This window comes from Entelurus aequoreus, linkage group LG18 (assembly GCF_033978785.1).
Source record: "Entelurus aequoreus isolate RoL-2023_Sb linkage group LG18, RoL_Eaeq_v1.1, whole genome shotgun sequence".
Lineage (NCBI taxonomy): Eukaryota > Metazoa > Chordata > Actinopteri > Syngnathiformes > Syngnathidae > Entelurus > Entelurus aequoreus.
In genome coordinates, this window is record NC_084748.1 from 13,602,660 (window position 1) to 13,620,521 (window position 17,862).

The window sequence follows — 17,862 nt, forward strand, 5'->3', positions numbered from 1 at the left end:
TGTTTCCTCTCCATTGTCTGTGACTTCCTCAGGAAGAGGAGAGTTTCCCTATCAGCGCCGCCAGCCACGACGAGGCCCGTCAATGGGTGCGGTGGACCCCAGCAGCCTCCTTCCGCCATCGCTGCTGGGACCAGACCCTCCGTAGAGGGAACCTCTGACCTTCTCCTTCACGCCCGCCGCGTCAGAAGTGGCTCTCGCGTCGCCGTACCCCGCCTGAGACGGAACGGCGAGGTCTGGTTCGGAATGCGGGCCGGAGTACGCCTCTGTGGAATTCGGCTGCTCTTCCTGAACTGGAGGACGAGGAAGACAAGGCAGAAAGAGAGAGGGGCGGGGCCATGAAGGACAGCAGAAAGGTCAACAACAAAGCCTCTATCTGGCACACACACACGTGCTGATAAGAACTTTCCAACTGGAAGATGCGCCGATCTTTTCCAAGTTTGGATCATCCAATGAGGTCACAATAACTGAAAACAATTCCAACACAAATGTTATTAGGAGCGTTAGACCCTCGTGATGCTGCGGTGGGTCACACTGACTCAATTACTGACTAGCAACTCCCACACACTGGCCCTTTCTGTATTCGGGGAAAACCAGGAGAGTGCCCCAGCAGATGGCGCTGTGCTAAAAAAAAACCTATGACTTTGTAAATAAACATCTCAATGTCTAGAGCAGACCTGGGCAAATTAAAGGCCTACTGAAAGCCACTACTACCGACCACGCAGTCTGATAGTTTATATATCAATGATGAAATCTTAACATTGCAACACATGCCAATACGGCCGGGTTAACTTATAAAGTGCAATTTTAAATTTCCCGCGAAATATCCGGCTGAAAACGTCTCGGTATGATGACGTTTGCGCGTGACGTCACGGGTTGAAGCAGACATTTTGGAATAGCACGGTGCCAGCTTAAGTCGTCTGTTTTCACCACAAAATTCCACAGTATTCTGGACATCTGTGTTGGTGAATCTTTTGCAATTTGTTTAATGAACAATGAAGACTGCAAAGAAGAAAGCTGTAGGTGGGATCGGTGTATTAGCGGCTGGCTGCAGCAACACAACCAGGAGGACTTTGAGTTGGATAGCAGATGCGCTATCCGACGCTAGCCGCCGACCGCACGATGATCGGGTGAAGTCCTTCGTCGCGCCGTCGATCGCTGGAACGCAGGTGAGCACGGGTCGTGATGAGCAGATGAGGGCTGGCGTAGGTGGAGAGCTAATGTTTTTAGCATAGCTCTTTCGAGGTCCCGTAGCTAAGTTAGCTTAAATGGCGTCGTTAGCAACAGCATTGCTAGGCTTCGCCAGGCTGGACAGCATTAACCGTGTGGTTACAGGTCCAGGGTTTGGTTCAGTGTCTCCTGATAGTAGAAGTAATAGTAGTATTGTTGATCTTCTGTCTATCCTTCCAGTCAGGGGCATGTTTCTTCTGTTTCTATATGCAGTTAAGCACAATGCTATCACGTTAGCTCCGAAGCTAAAGTGCTTCACCGATGTATTGTCGTGGAGATAAAAGTCACTGTGAATGTCCATTTCGCGTTCTCGACTCTCACTTTCAAGAGGATATAGTATCCGAGTTGGTTTAAAATACAAATCCGTGATCCACAATAGAAAAAAGGAGAAAGTGTGGGATCCAATGAGCCCTTGTATCTAAGTTACGGTCAGAGCGAAAAAAGATACACCCTGGCGTCCTGCACTGCACTCTAATCCTTCACTCTCACTTTCCTCATCCACGAATCTTTCTCAAATTAATGGGGTAATCGTCGCTTTCTCGGTCCGAATCGCTCTCGCTGCTGGTGTAAACAATGTGCAGATGTGAGGAGCTCTTCAACCTGTGACGTCACGCTACTTCCGGTACAGGCAAGGCTTTTTTTTATCAGCGACCAAAAGTTGCGAAATTTATCGTCGATGTTCTCTACTAAATCCTTTCAGCAAAAATATGCCAATATCGCGAAATGATCAAGTATGACACATAGAATGGATCTGCTATCCCCGTTTAAATAAGAAAATCTCATTTCAGTAGGCCTTTAAGGCCCGGGGGCCACATGCGGCCCGGGGGCCACATGCGGCCCGTTAAGCTTTTCAATCTGGCCCGCCAGACATTCCCAAATTGTTTTAGATCTTTAAGATGTAAAGTGTAGCTGCCATTATGATGTGCAGTGATGTTTTCTAATGACCGTAAGTCTTGAACTATACAAAGTATTTCAATTGTTGGAATCTGTGCTTTTGCATGATATATACTAGTTACTATGGTCATCTAATTAGTTACTATGGTCATCTATTTAGTTACTATGGTAATGTAAGTCACAGCAGCTCAGACGAGGCACCAAGCAGTGTGGGTGGGGAGCGTTTCCACAGAGCGTTTCCAGAGCCTGAAATGTGGGTGTCAGGGACAGACATGGAAGGAGATTTTTACAACATAGTTCTAAAACTTAGTGATGTATCAGATTGTAGGTGGGTTTTTTTAGTTTTTTTCGTGTTCATATTTCGCTGTTTGTTGCATTTTTGTTGCGTTTCGCTTGATTGTAAATTATGTCAATCTAGAGGGGGTGTAATGTTCATATGTTGTCAATATTCAGTGTTTTATCGTTCATAGTTAATATTGCTGAAACCCACATTCTTTATTTTCATGTACATTCTGGGTGTTTCATTCAGTAAAAAAATTTAATATTCCACTCCATTTTTTAAGGCGGTCTGTCATAACGTTTTAGCATTTAATCAGACATTATTGTGAGGTTTTGTATTAGTGTTCCTAAAAATCAGATGTACCGGCCCCCAGACACATTTTTTCTCTAAATTTGGCCCCCGAGTCAAAATAATTGCCCAGGCCTGCTCTAGAGCCATGTTTCTTAACCACTGTTAGGCCACGAACGCCTCCAAGAGAGCCGCCAAAAATATGTTTCTCTCAGCTGTGGTCCGTATTGTTGTAATACACTCTACCACCACTTGTGGCAGTAATAACAATCTCAAACAAACAGAAGAAGTCTGGAGCTAAAGTCATAGAAGTTTAAGCACATTATTTTCCTTTTCACTTACATGTTTCATTAATTTAGTAAAAATGTATTTATTTTAGAACAAATGTATACATTTTTGCCAAATGGTGTTTTCATCTGTTCTCCTCTGCTGCTTCTACTCCACACACACACACACACACACACACACACACACACACACACACACACACACACACACACACACACACACACACACACACACACACACACACACACACACACACACACACACACACACACACACACACACACACACACACACACACACATATATATACACTACCGTTCAAAAGTTTGGGGTCACCCAAACAATTTTGTGGAATAGCCTTCATTTCTAAGAACAAGAATAGACTGTCGAGTTTCAGATGAAAGTTCTCTTTTTCTGGCCATTTTGAGCGTTTAATTGACCCCACAAATGTGATGCTCCAGAAACTCAATCTGCTCAAAGGAAGGTCAGTTTTGTAGCTTCTGTAACGAGCTAAACTGTTTTCAGATGTGTGAACATGATTGCACAAGGGTTTTCTAATCATCAATTAGCCTTCTGAGCCAATGAGCAAACACATTGTACCATTAGAACACTGGAGTGATAGTTGCTGGAAATGGGCCTCTATACTCCTATGTAGATATTGCACCAAAAAACAGACATTTGCAGCTAAAATAGTCATTTACCACATTAGCAATGTATAGAGTGTATTTCTTTAAAGTTAAGACTAGTTTAAAGTTATCTTCATTGAAAAGTACAGTGCTTTTCCTTCAAAAATAAGGACATTTCAATGTGACCCCAAACTTTTGAACGGTAGTGTATATATATATATATATATATATATATATATATATATATATTAATTAGGGGTGTAACGGTACGTGTATTTGTATTGAACTGTTTCGGTACAGGGGTTTCGGTTCGGTTGTGTACCGAACGAGTTTCCACACGAACATATTAGGTAGCCAAAAGCTAAAGTCTTAACAAGCTGCTCCGCGTTCTGCCTATGTCTCTGTCAGTACTCTGCAGCACCCAGCATTGTCCCACCCACACAACCATCTGATTGGTTACACACGGAGCGGTAACAGCCAATCAGCAGTGCGTAGCCAGAGCGCATGTCGTCAGTGCTCCAGCGTCGAGCAGATAGGTGTTTAGCAGGTAAGCATCAGGCAGCGGACTCTCCCCAAATGATAATAAACACCTCCCAGTCAACTACTAGTAACATCACTATGAGCCCGTTGACCTTCTAGAACAGGGGTGGGCAATTAATTTTTACCGGGGGCCGCATGAGCAACCCGAGCACTGCTGGAGGGCCACATCGACAATATTTCAATTAAATTTTGCTCAATATTATTTTTGATATACACCGTAAGATAAATAATAATAATAATAATAATAATTAATAATAATAGTAATACTTCAACATAGTGTGTGTAACAGCATTCCATGACTAATATAAATAAATTAACATTAATAATAAATGACAGTAAAATAAGCACACGTATGACTGAGGAGTCATAGTGTAACTTTGTGTGGTGTTTGAGTTGTCCGACTTTTTGTGTGGCCGTAAACGCACCAGTGGTTTAGTGCTATGCGTGTTGGTGACAGATGACAAGTTGGTTTTGGCCTGGTTTGTACAGCAGAAAATTACTAGTTTTTCGAGATAGAAGTGTTTTACTCATGTTTTTGGTGTGGTTATGTCCGAATATAAACAGTTTTGCTCAATAAAGTGATCGATATAATTCCTGTCCTCAAAGCATCTCGATAGACGTTACAATAATTGAACGGTGTTCAATTGAACGGTGTTGACGAACACCTCTAGGGCCGCTTGTTGTCACTGTCACTCAAAGTTGCATTGCAAAATTACATAGAATAAATATGTTTATTTTGTTTAGAATTCAGATGGGATTTGATTTGGTGCGCGGCATATATTTGCTGTGCGCAGCAGACGCTTGAGCAGTGCGCAATTGCGCAGGCACGCACCTTAGAGGGAACGTTGCTTTGCAGTCCATGTCTTGTTGGAAACACGCCATCCGTCATCAACTTTTCTCTTTTAGCGTCTCGGGTGTAAACCGTGTATCACTTGTCGCTGCATGTGCACCTTCACTCGCAGGTTACACACGGACACACGCCCATAAATAATACTTTTCAAAATAAAAGCAGCACAGTTGTATTGCGCGCACGACATAGATGTTTTTTCAACTTTATTTTGTAATTTATAATTGGCCTCACGCGGGCCGGACAGGGACGCACAAAGGGCCGGATGCGGCCCGCGGGCCGCAGAATGCCCAGGTCTGTTCTAGAAACTTAAACTGCAGCTCAGCTTGCTTTAGGTGAAGGCTAATTAGGATTTAGCGTAACGTTAGCTCATTTTGCGGTGTGTGTGTTACGGACAGCAAAGCCCTGTCTGTCTGTTATTTCACTTGACCTTTTTCTGTGTTTATTGAGTTGTGTTGAAGCAGCAAAAAAAGGACATTATGTTAAATGAAGAGTTTCTGTCTCTGATAGTTGATATAATAATGTAAGTGCATCATTAAGCCTACATGAACTCCATGGTGTTCAGGGATGAATAGTCTCTCCTATTGCACTATTTTTTTCAGCTATAGTTACATTAATCATTAGTAATGTTGCAGCCTAGTTTTGAATGGCAGGGTCCCTGCTATCACATGTTGATAAAAATATAACATTTACATAATAAAAATCAACTACAGGCTTCCCAAATGCCGTAATAAATTAAGCATGATGAGTTGACTTGAAACTGTTTAATGTTGCACTTTTTATATGTAGAAGAAAAGTTTTGTCATTTTATTTCATCTGAGCAACAACTTGAGGCAGTTTAAAGGCCTTCTGAAATGATTTTTTTTAATTTAAACGGGAATAACAGATCCATTATGTGTCAAACTTGATCATTTCGCGATATTGCCATATTTTTGCTAAAAGGATTTAGTAGAGAAAATCGACGATAAAGTTCTCAACTTTTGCTCGCTGATAAAAAAACCTTGCCTGTACCGGAAGTAGCGTGACGTCACAGGAGCTAGTATTCCTCACAATACCCCATTGTTTACAATGGAGCGAGAGAGATTCGGAGCGACAAAGCGACGATTACCCCATTAATTTGAGCGAGGATGAAAGATTCGTAGATGAGGAACGTTACAGTGAATGACTAGAGAGGCAGTGATGGACGTATCTTTTTTCGCTCTGACCGTAACTTAGGTACAAGCTGGCTCATTGGATTCCACACTCTCTCCTTTTTCTATTGTGGATCACGGATTTGTATTTTAGACCACCTCGGATACTATATCCTCTTGAAAATGAGAGTCGAGAACGCGAAATGGACATTTAAAGTGACTTTTATCTCCACGACAATACATCGGTGACACACTTAGCTACTGAGCTAACGTGATAGCATCGTTCTCAAATGAAGATAGAAACAAAATAAATAAACCCCTGACTGGAAGGATAGACAGAAGACCAACAATACTATTAAACCATGGACATGTAAATACACGGTTAAAAATTCTCAGCCTGGTAAGGCTTAACAATGCTGTTGCTAACGACGCTAAGGCTAATTTAGCAACTTAGCAACCGGACCTCACAGAGCTATGATAAAAACATTAGCGCTCCACCTACGCCAGCCAGCCCTCATCTTCACAACAACAGCCGTGCTCACCTGCGTTCCAGCGTTCGACGGCGCGACGAAGGACTTCATCCGTGGGTTTGGCGGCAAGCATCGGCTAGGCGTAGTAAGTAGTCCTTGTTATGTTGCTGTAAGTATTGTACTTAGCCGCTAATACACCGATCGATCCCACCTACAACGTTCTTCTTTGCAGCCTCCATTGTTCATTAAACAAATTGCAAAAGATTCACCAACACAGATGTCCGGAATACTGTGGAATTTTGTCGAAGAAAACAAGAGGTTTCTGTATCGGGTCCGATGGGGTCCAACCACTTCCGTGGATTTTGTGACGTCACGTGCATAAATCATATCCAAAGGAGTTTTTCAACCGGAAGTGTGGCGGGAATTTTAAAAATGCACTTTATAAGTTAACCCGGCCGTATTGGCATGTGTTGCAATGTTAAGATTTCATCATTGATGTATAAACTATCAGACTGCGTGGTCGGTAGTAGTGGCTTTCAGTAGGCCTTTAATGTTGATTAACATGGGCAGAATTATTATAGTGTTCCCAATGTTAAAAGGATAAAGCCATTGTTTACAAATTTGGTAAATAAATAACCAAAAAATGTATATTTTGTTGTTTTCTTACTGTACCGAAAATGAACTGAACCGTGACCTCTAAACCGAGGTACGTACAGAACCGAAATTTTTGTGTACCGTTACACCCCTAGTATATATATATATATATATATATGCACGCTTTAGAGCCCCTGCCTCGAAAGAAAATGATGTTTGCCTTGGTGCTCTAAAATATGAGCCCTCCTTTAAGGCAACACTTGCATTGACCTTAAAAAGTTAAAATTTGAGGCCGAGAATAAGCCATGGGACAAAGGAACTTTTGACAAAGAGGGTGAGAACTATTTGTTTCGAGTAACATACACTACCGTTCAAAAGTTTGGGGTCACATTGAAATGTCCTTATTTTTGAAGGAAAAGCACTGTACTTTTCAATGAAGATAACTTTAAACTAGTCTTAACTTTAAAGAAATACACTCTATACATGGCTAATGTGGTAAATGACTATTCTAGCTGCAAATGTCTGGTTTTTGGTGCAATATCTACATAGGTGTATAGAGGCCCATTTCCAGCAACTATCACTCCAGTGTTCTAATGGTACAATGTGTTTGCTCATTGGCTCAGAAGGCTAATTGATGATTAGAAAACCCTTGTGCAATCATGTTCACACATCTGAAAACAGTTTAGCTCGTTACAGAAGCTACAAAACTGACCTTCCTTTGAGCAGATTGAGTTTCTGGAGCATCACATTTGTGGGGTCAATTAAACGCTCAAAATGTCCAGAAAAAGAGAACTTTCATCTGAAACTCGACAGTCTATTCTTGCTCTTAGAAATGAAGGCTATTCCACAAAATTGTTTGGGTGACCCCAAACTTTTGAACGGTAGTGTATATGCACGCTTTAGAGCGCCTGCCTCGAAAGAAAACAATGTTTGCCTTGGTGCTCTAAAATATGAGCCCTCCTTTAAGGCAACACTTGCATTGACCTTAAAAAGTTCAAATTTGAGGCCGAGAACAAGCCATGGGACAAAGGAAATTTTGACAAAGCGGGTGAGAACTATTTGTTTCGAGTAACGTATGTTTCGAGTAACGATGTCGCCTCCGGAACGCATCATCGACTTTAACCAAGTGAGGTGTGACTGGCAGACATGTTTCCAGCAGGGTGCATCCTCTTGTGCTCGATAAACCACCTTGCAACATGTTGAGTAAATAGCTGACATAACCGTAAATAACTAAGGTAATTATTTCAATCCTTCTTGCCTTGTTTTAAAGCTAGTAATGTTATTTCACTTATAAACACTGTATGTTGTCTTGGAAATTGTAATAATGTAGCTTTCTTGGTTATAGCAGATGGAAGTCATTGTTGCTTTAACAACACCACTGCTCTTACCGTAATAGAAGAGTTGGAGGGCCTCTGAGGAGCGTCCACTTCCTGTCCAGGTCAGGTTGGCGTGGTCACAGTTGGAAAGTTGGACGGTTTTGCCGCTCGCCAGAACCCGAGCGTCCTCTCTCCGCAAGCACCGCAGCCAAACACTCGCCCCGACTTCTGTCCACACGGGCTTTAAGAGAAGCGTCCGACCGGGCGGGACGTCCAGAGTCACCCTGCAAATGGCCGCCTGTGGGGTTCTGTCAGTCTGCTGGGTCAGCGAGACGTTGAGGGGAAGTTCTGGTGTGGTGAACTTGACGTGGCCTTCGGGGCTTTGGTCCAAGATGATGTTTCCACCGCATTGATGCTGCCCTGAGGCCAACCTTGTATCTGAGGAGAGGGAAACAATCAATACACAAAATGGTTGTGGGTTTGACAAAGGTACTTATTTAAAAGATAATAAGGGGGGAAAGGCGCTTAAGTCCACTTTAGGAATGTCATCTGTTATTTAATCAACATACGTTTAGGGTGGGAACATAAAGATGCTTGCCTGGTTCGTGCATTTATAAACAAGAGGAAGAAAATAACCTCCCCCATTTAAAGTTCAAGTATCAATGATTGTTACACACACACACACACACACACACTAGGTGTGGTGACATTTGTCCTCTGCATTTGACCCATCAGCCTTGATCACCCCCCTGGGAGGTGAGGGGAGCAGTGAGCAGCAGCGGTGGCCACGCCCGGGAATCATTTTGGTGATTTAACCCCCCAATTCCCACCCTTGATGCTGAGTGCCAAGCAGGGAGGTAATGGGTCCCATTTTTATAGTCTTTGGTATGACTCGGCCGGGGTTTGAACTCACAACCTACCGATCTCAGGGCGGACACTCTAACCACAAGGCCACTGAGTAGGTTAAAACTTAGTTAAGTTAAGGCTTAAATCAAAGACTGCCATCAAGAACGATCTAAAATGTAGCGTCTAACTAGGGCTGCAGCTAACAACTAATTTGATAATCGATGTCGATTATTAATTTGATTAATCGATTAATAATCGGATAAAAGAGACAAACTACATTTCTACCCTTTCCAGTATTTTATTGGAAAAAAAACAGCATACTGGCACCATACTTATTTTCATTATTGTTTCTCAGCTGTTTGTAAATGTTGCAGTTTATAAATAAAGGTTAAAAAAATTAAAAATAAAATAATAAAAAGTAGCCTCTGCGCATGCGCATAGCATAGATCCAACGAATCGATGACTAAATTAATCGCCAACTATTTTTATAATCGATTTTAATCGATTAGTTGTTGCAGCCCTACGTCTAACCCAAACTTTTTCCACTGAGGGCCACAAATCAAAGGATATGGAGGGCCATTTTGGTAGTTTTCACCTTCAAAACCAGTACTGTATATCGATATTTTTTCAAAGAACTAGAAAACGCAATTTTGGTAGAGATTTCGTGTGAATGCTGAAGAGCCAAAGCAGACCTGAAATGCTAACAGTTAGCTAGCTGGCTGGATAGCGTCGAGTAACAAAAAGTATGAGCAAAATAAGCTAAAAATTAAAAAAAAGCTAGCATGATAACAATATCATGATTACAGTTAACATTAGTGAAATACCAAAATATAGGACACTGAGGTGTAGACCTGCTAAATTAGCTAAAAAAAGCTAATGCTAATGGTAGCATACTAAAATGCTAACTGTAACATGCATCAAGTACCAAAATAGCTCTGATGTGTGTACCTAAAAATGTCGTTTAAAATGGTATTCTGCTAACGTTAACATGCATCAAGTACTAAAATATGACTGAGGTGTATGCCCACAAAATTAGCTTAAAAGAAGCTAGAACTAGAATTCGTCAAGTAACACAATTTCTGGCCCTGAGGTGTATGTCTGCAATATTAGCAAAAAAGCTAGCATGCTATTTTTACAATGCTAAAATGTTAACTGTAACATGTGTCAAGTACCAAATTTTATTATTCTGAGGTTTTTACTTAAAAACTTTGTTTAAAATGCTAGCCTGATAACGTTAGCATGCATCAAGTACCAAAATATGACTTGGGTGTATAGCTACAACATTAGCTCAAAAAAATCTGGCATACTAACATTAGTATGCTATTAGGTATCATTTGTCAAGCAACAAAATATTTGACACTGAGGCATATACCTCCTAAATTAGCTAAAAAAGCTAGCATGCTAATAGCATGCTGCAATGCTAACTGTAACATGCATCAAGTACCAAAATATGACTGAGGTGTATGCCCACAAAATTAGCTTAAAAGAAGCTAGAACTAGAATTCGTCAAGTAACACAATTTCTGGCCCTGAGGTGTATGTCTGCAATATTAGCAAAAAAGCTAGCATGCTATTTTTACAATGCTAAAATGTTAACTGTAACATGTGTCAAGTACCAAATTTTATTATTCTGAGGTTTTTACTTAAAAACTTTGTTTAAAATGCTAGCCTGATAACGTTAGCATGCATCAAGTACCAAAATATGACTTGGGTGTATAGCTACAACATTAGCTCAAAAAAATCTGGCATACTAACATTAGTATGCTATTAGGTATCATTTGTCAAGCAACAAAATATTTGACACTGAGGCATATACCTCCTAAATTAGCTAAAAAAGCTAGCATGCTAATAGCATGCTGCAATGCTAACTGTAACATGCATCAAGTACCAAAATATGACTGAGGTTTATGCCTACAAAATTAGCTTTAAAAAAGCTAGCATGCTAACAGGTATCATTCGTCAAGTAACACAATATCGGACGCTGAGGTCAATGCCTGCAAAATTAGCACAAATGCTATTATTAGAATGTTAAAATCCTAACTGTAACATGTGTCAAATACCAAAATGTACTACTCGGAGGTTTGTAACTGAACATTTTGTTTAAAATGCTAGCCTGATAAGGTTAGCATGCATAAAGTACCAAAATATGGATGGAGGTGTGTACCTACAAAATTATCCCCCAAAAAACCTAGCATACAAAAATTAGTATCATTTGCCAAGTAACAACATATTTGACACGGAGGTGTATATCTGCTAAAAAAGCTAGAATTCTAATAGCATGCTAAAATGCTAACTGTAACATGCATCAAGTATCAAAATATATCTGAGGTGTATCCCTAGAAAATTAGCTTTAAAAAGCTAGCATGCTAACAGGTATCATTCGTCAAGTAAAATTTATGACGCTGTGGTTTTTACCTGCAAAATTAGCAACAAACGCTAACATGCTATTATTAGAATGCTAAAATGCTAACTGTAACAAGTGCCAAAATGTATTACTCTGAGGTTTGTACTCAAACATTTTGTCTAAAATGCTAGTCTGCTAACGTTAGCATGCATCAACTACCAAAATATGACTGTGGCGTATACCTACAAAATTACCTAAAAAAATAATCTAATTGGTAAAATAACAAAATATACGACAGTGAGGTGTACACCTGGTAAATTAGCTAAAATAGCTATAATGCTATTATTAGCATGCTAAAATGCTAACTGTAACATTCGTCAAGTACCAAAATATATTACTCTGAGGTGTGTATCTGAAAAAATGGTTTAAAATGCAGCCTGCAGATGTTAGCATGCGCCCAGTACCAACATATGACTGATGTGTACGCCTACAAAATTAGCTAAAAAAAAGAAGCTAAATTAGCAACAAAAGCTAACATGCTATTATTAAAATGCTAAAATGCTAACTGTAACATGTGTCAAGTCCCAAAATGTATTACTCGGAGGTTTGTACCTGAATATTTTGTCTAAAATGCTAGCCTGCTAAGGTTAGCATGCATCAAGTACTGACTGAGGCGTATGCCTACAAAATTAGCTTAAAAAAAAAAAGAAGTTAGCATACTAGTTATCATTCGTAAAGTACCAAAATATGACTGATGTAAATACCTACAAAATTAGCTAAAAAAAAAAGAAGTTTGCATACTAGTTATCATTTGTAAAGTACCAAAATATGACTAATGTGTATACCTACAAAATTAGCTATAAAAAAAAGAAGCTAGTCTACTAACGTTAGCATTAACAGATATCATTCGTCAAATAACAAAATATTTGACACTGGGGTGTATACCAACAAAATTAGCTAAAAAAAAGAAGTTTGCATACTAGTTACCATTCGTAAAGTACCAAAATATGACTGATGCGTATACCTAAAATGAGCTTTAAAAAAAACAAAAAACTACTCTACTAACATTAGCATGCTAACAGATATCATTCGTCATATAACAACATATTTGACACTGGGGTGTATACCTTCAAAATTAGCAAAAAAGCTAGAATTCTAATAGCTTGCTAAAATGCTAACTATAACGTGCATGAAGTACCAAAATGTACCAAAATATACCTGAGGTGTACCCCTAGAAAATTAGCTTAAAAAAAGCTTGCATACTATACAGTATATAATTTGTAAACAAAATATATGATAGTGAGATGTACATCTGGTAATGCTATAATGCTATTATTAGCATGCTAAAATGCTAACTGTAACATTCGTCAAGTGCCAAAATATATTATTCTGAGGTGTGTATCTGAAAAAATGGTTCAAAATGCAGCCTGCCAAATATGACTGATGTGTATACCTACAAAAATTAGCTTTAAAACAAAACAAAACTACTCTACTAACATTAGCATGCTAACTAAGGATGTCCGATAATATCGGGCTGCCGATATTATCGGCCGATAAATGCTTTAAAATGTAATATCTGAAATTATCGGTATCGGTTTCAAAATTATCGGTATCGGTTTCAAGAAGTAACATTTATGACTTTTTAAAACGCCGCTGTGTACACGGACGTAGGGAGAAGTACAGAGCGCCGATAAACCTTAAAGGCACTGCCTTTGCGTGCCGGCCCAATCACGTAATATCTACGGCTTTTCACACACACAAGTGAATGCAAGGCATACTTGGTCAACAGCCATACAGGTCACACTGAGGGTGACCGTATAAACAACTTTAACACTGTTACAAATAAGCGCCACACTGTGAACCCACACCAAACAAGAATGACAAACACATTTCGGGAGAACATCCGCACCGTAACACAACATAAACACAACAGAACAAATACCCAGAACCCCTTGCAGCACTAACTTTTCCAGGACTCTACAATATACGCTATCCCCCCCGCCCACCTCAACCTCCTCATGCTCTCTCAGGGAGAGCATGTCCCAAATTCCAAGCTGCTGTTTTTGAGGCATGTTAAAAAAAATAATGCACTTTGTGACTTCAATAATAAATATGGCAGTGCCATGTTGGCATTTTTTTCCATAACTTGAGTTGATTTATTTTGGAAAACCTTGTTACATTGTTTATTGCATCACAACAAAATCAGGCATCATAATGTGTTAATTCCACGACTGTATATATCGGTATCGGTTGATATCGGAATCGGTAATTAAGAGTTGGACAATATCGGATATCTTAAAAAAAAACCATTATCGGACATCTCTAATGCTAACAGATATCATACGTCAAATAACAAAATATTTGACACTGGGGTGTATACCTGCAAAATGATCAAAAAATCTAGCACACTTTTATTAGAACGCTAACGATTGTGCCAGGGGCTGTTAAAAAAATTAGCCGGGGGCCACATTTTGGACAAAATCTACAGCAACACAACAGATAACGTCTAATGACTCTTTTATTTTTAAATTTTCTTACAAATATATCCCAAATAAATATTTTCATAACGTCACCAAATGTGTTTGATGGATACTAAACATCATTTGAAGAATACTAGGGATGTCCGATAATGGCTTTTTGCCCATATCCGTTATTCCGATATTGTCCAACTCTTTAATTACCGATACTGATATCAACCGATACCGATATCAACCGATGTATACAGTCGTGGAATTAACACATTATTATGCCTAATTTGGACAACCAGGTATGGTGAAGATAAGGCACTTTTTAAAAAAATTAGTAAAATAAAATAAATAAATTAAAAACATTTTCTTGAATAAAAAAGAAAGTACAACAATATAAAAACAGTTACATAGAAACTAGTAATGAATGAAAATTAGTCAAATTAACTGTTAAAGGTTAGTACTATTAGTGGACCAGCAGCACGCACAATCATGTGTGCTTACGGACTGTATCCCTTGCAGACTGTATTGATATATATTGATATATAATGTAGGAACCAGAATATTAATAACAGAAAGAAACAACTAGGGATGTCCGATAATGGCTTTTTGCCGATATTCCGATATTGTCCAACTCTTTAATTACCGATACCGATATCAACCGATACCGATATCAACCGATATATGCAGTTGTGGAATTAACACATTATTATGCCTAATTTGGACAACCGTGTATGGTGAGGATAAGGTACTTTAAAAAAAAATAAAAAAATAACTAAATTAAAAACATTTTCTTGAATAAAAAAGAAAGTAAAACAATATAAAAACAGTTACATAGAAACTAGTAATTAATGAAAATGAGTAAAATTAACTGTTAAAGGTTAGTACTATTAGTGGACCAGCAGCACGCACAATCATGTGTGCTTACGGACTGTATCCCTTGCAGACTGTATTGATATATATTGATATATAATGTAGGAACCAGAATATTAATAACAGAAAGAAACAACTAGGGATGTCCGATAATGGCTTTTTGCCGATATTCCGATATTGTCCAACTCTTTAATTACCGATACAGATATCAACCGATACCGATATCAACCGATACCGATATCAACCGATATATGCAGTCGTGGAATTAACACATTATTATGCCTAATTTGGATAACCATGTATGGTGAGGATAAGGTACTTTTTAAAAAAAATAATAAAATAACTAAATTAAAAACATTTTCTTGAATAAAAAAAAAAAAGTAAAACAATATAAAAACAGTTACATAGAAACTAGTAATGAATGAAAATTAGTCAAATTAACTGTTAAAGGTTAGTACTATTAGTGGACCAGCAGCACGCACAATCATGTGTGCTTACGGACTGTATCCCTTGCAGACTGTATTGATATATATTGATATATAATGTAGGAACCAGAATATTGATAACAGAAAGAAATGGGGGGAGGGAGGTTTTTTGGGTTGGTGCACTAATTGTAAGTGTATCTTGTGTTTTTTAAGTTGATTTAATAAAAACAAAAAAAAACAAAAAAAAACAACAAAAAAAACAATACCGATAATAAACAAAACCGATACCGATAATTTCCGATCTTACATTTTAACGCATATATCGGCCGATAATATCGGCAGGTCGATATTATCGGACATCTCTAAAGAATACCTATTTTTTAAAAATCTGGTTATTTTAACTGCAGCCAGGAAGATGTTTAGGCAGACTGAAAAATAGGTTGAGGTAAAAGTACCAGTCCTTAATTAAATATTCTTAGCATTTCTTCCTGAAAAAGCATGATTTCATGATGCATGTTGGTGATCCATACAGTATCAGAGCCATGTTCCTACCTGCTGTGACGACCAGGAGCAACAGACAGACGTGGAGCTGCATTTCCAGTCCCTTTCAGACATTTCAGTGCCCAGCAGTCTCCTGGAAAAAAAAAAGGACACGCAGGTATTGACACAATCATCTGTCCCAGCTCACTAACTTTACTCCTCCATCATTTCCCCCCACCTTAAATGAGATCCACGTGTGTGCAGTCCACGTAAAAGTGGAGCCAGGGAAGGACCGCGTCGCCTTGCCTGCGGGCTCTTCCACCACCCCACTCCCCAGCGAGGGGCCACCGTCACGGCCGGGGGATGAGAGGCTGGTCTCGGCGGGAGAGATGCTTTCCAGGCCGATAAAAAAAAAAAAAAAAAAGGCAAGACAGGAAGGCTTCGCTGCGGGAGGCGCCGACAAATGACAGCATCCAGGGACGAAAGCAGACAGTTGAAGGCGCCCGCAGTCAGTCAGCAACACCCCCCCCCTACGCTGGACTCTACTCTCGCACCCCCTTCAGGCTGCAGATGGAACTGCACCGTGCTTGACCTCTGCGTCGTCCCCCGTCAAAACATTCAACGTGAAAAAAAAGTGTTCCAAAAATGCTAATTTGAAGGTTAAACCAACATTTCACCCTCATAACAAAAAAGATGTCAGCTTTTTCACAGTTGCAGTAAAAATATTTTGAATGATTTTCTCTTCTAAAAATACTTTTGCCTAAAATATTCACATATATTGCATAGTCCAGGGGTCGGCAACCCAAAATGTTGAAAGAGCCATATTGGACCACAAATACAAAAAAGGAATCGGTGTGGAGCTGCAAAAAATAAAAAGTCTTATACAAGTGTTATAATGAAGGCAACACATGATGTAGGTGTCGCCGCCTACTATCAAAATGACTTTAAAAGTCTTAAATAAGTTTCATAATGAAGACAACACATGATGTTACTGTCTATATTAGCCTACTATCAAAATTACTTTATAAGTTTTATAATGAAGACAACACATGTTAGTGTCTGTATTAGCTATTTCAGCCTACTATCAAAATGACTTTAAAAGTCTTATATAAGTGTTATAATGAAGACAACACATGATGTATCTATATTAGCTATATTAGCCTACTATTAAAATGACTCTAAAAGTCTTATATAAGTGTTATAATGAAGGCAACACATGATGTTAGTGTCTATATTAGCCTACTATCAAAATGACTTTAAAAGTTTTATATGTTTCATAATGAAGACAACACATGTTAGTGTCTATATTAGCCTACTATCAAAATGACATTAAAAGTCTTATATAAGTGTTATAATGAAGGCAACACATGATGTAAGTGTCTATATGAGCTATAGAAGCCTACTATCAAAATGACTTTAAAAGTCTTATTTAAGTGTTATAATGAAGGCAACACATGACGTAGGTGTCTATATGAGCCTACTATCAAAATGACTTTAAAAGTCTTATATAAGTGCTATAATGAAGGAAACATATGACGTAGGTGTGTATATTAGCCTACTATCAAAATGACTTTAAAAGTCTTATATAAGTGTCATAATGAAGACAACACATGATAGTGTCTATATTAGCTGTATTAGCCTACTATCAAAATGACTTTAAAAGTCTTATATAAGTGCTATAATGAAGGAAACACATGACGTACCGGTAGGTGTCTATATTAGCCTACTATTAAAATGACTTTAATAGTCTTATATAAGTGTCATAATGAAGACAACACATGGTGTAAGTGTCTATATTAGCTATATTAGCCTACTATCAAAATGACTTTAAAAGTCTTATATAAGTGTTATAATGAAGACAACACATGATGTTAGTGTCTATATTAGCCTACTATCAAAATGACTTTAAAAGTTTTATGTTTCATAATGA

The 17,862-nt window shown here is 38.8% G+C and overlaps 1 protein-coding gene across 1 annotated transcript; it reads right to left on the reverse strand.

The window, feature by feature from the left end:
• Nucleotides 1-51: 51 nt before the first annotated feature.
• LOC133633515 (uncharacterized) lies at nucleotides 52-16,446 on the reverse strand. Its single transcript, XM_062026058.1, has 4 exons — nucleotides 16,171-16,446; nucleotides 16,005-16,086; nucleotides 8,573-8,938; nucleotides 52-290 (listed from the first exon to the last, which is right to left on the reverse strand). The coding sequence occupies exons 2-4, from the start codon at nucleotides 16,045-16,047 to the stop codon at nucleotides 52-54; spliced, it is 648 nt and encodes a 215-aa protein (XP_061882042.1). The 5' UTR covers nucleotides 16,048-16,086; nucleotides 16,171-16,446.
• Between the last annotated feature and the right edge of the window lie 1,416 nt (nucleotides 16,447-17,862).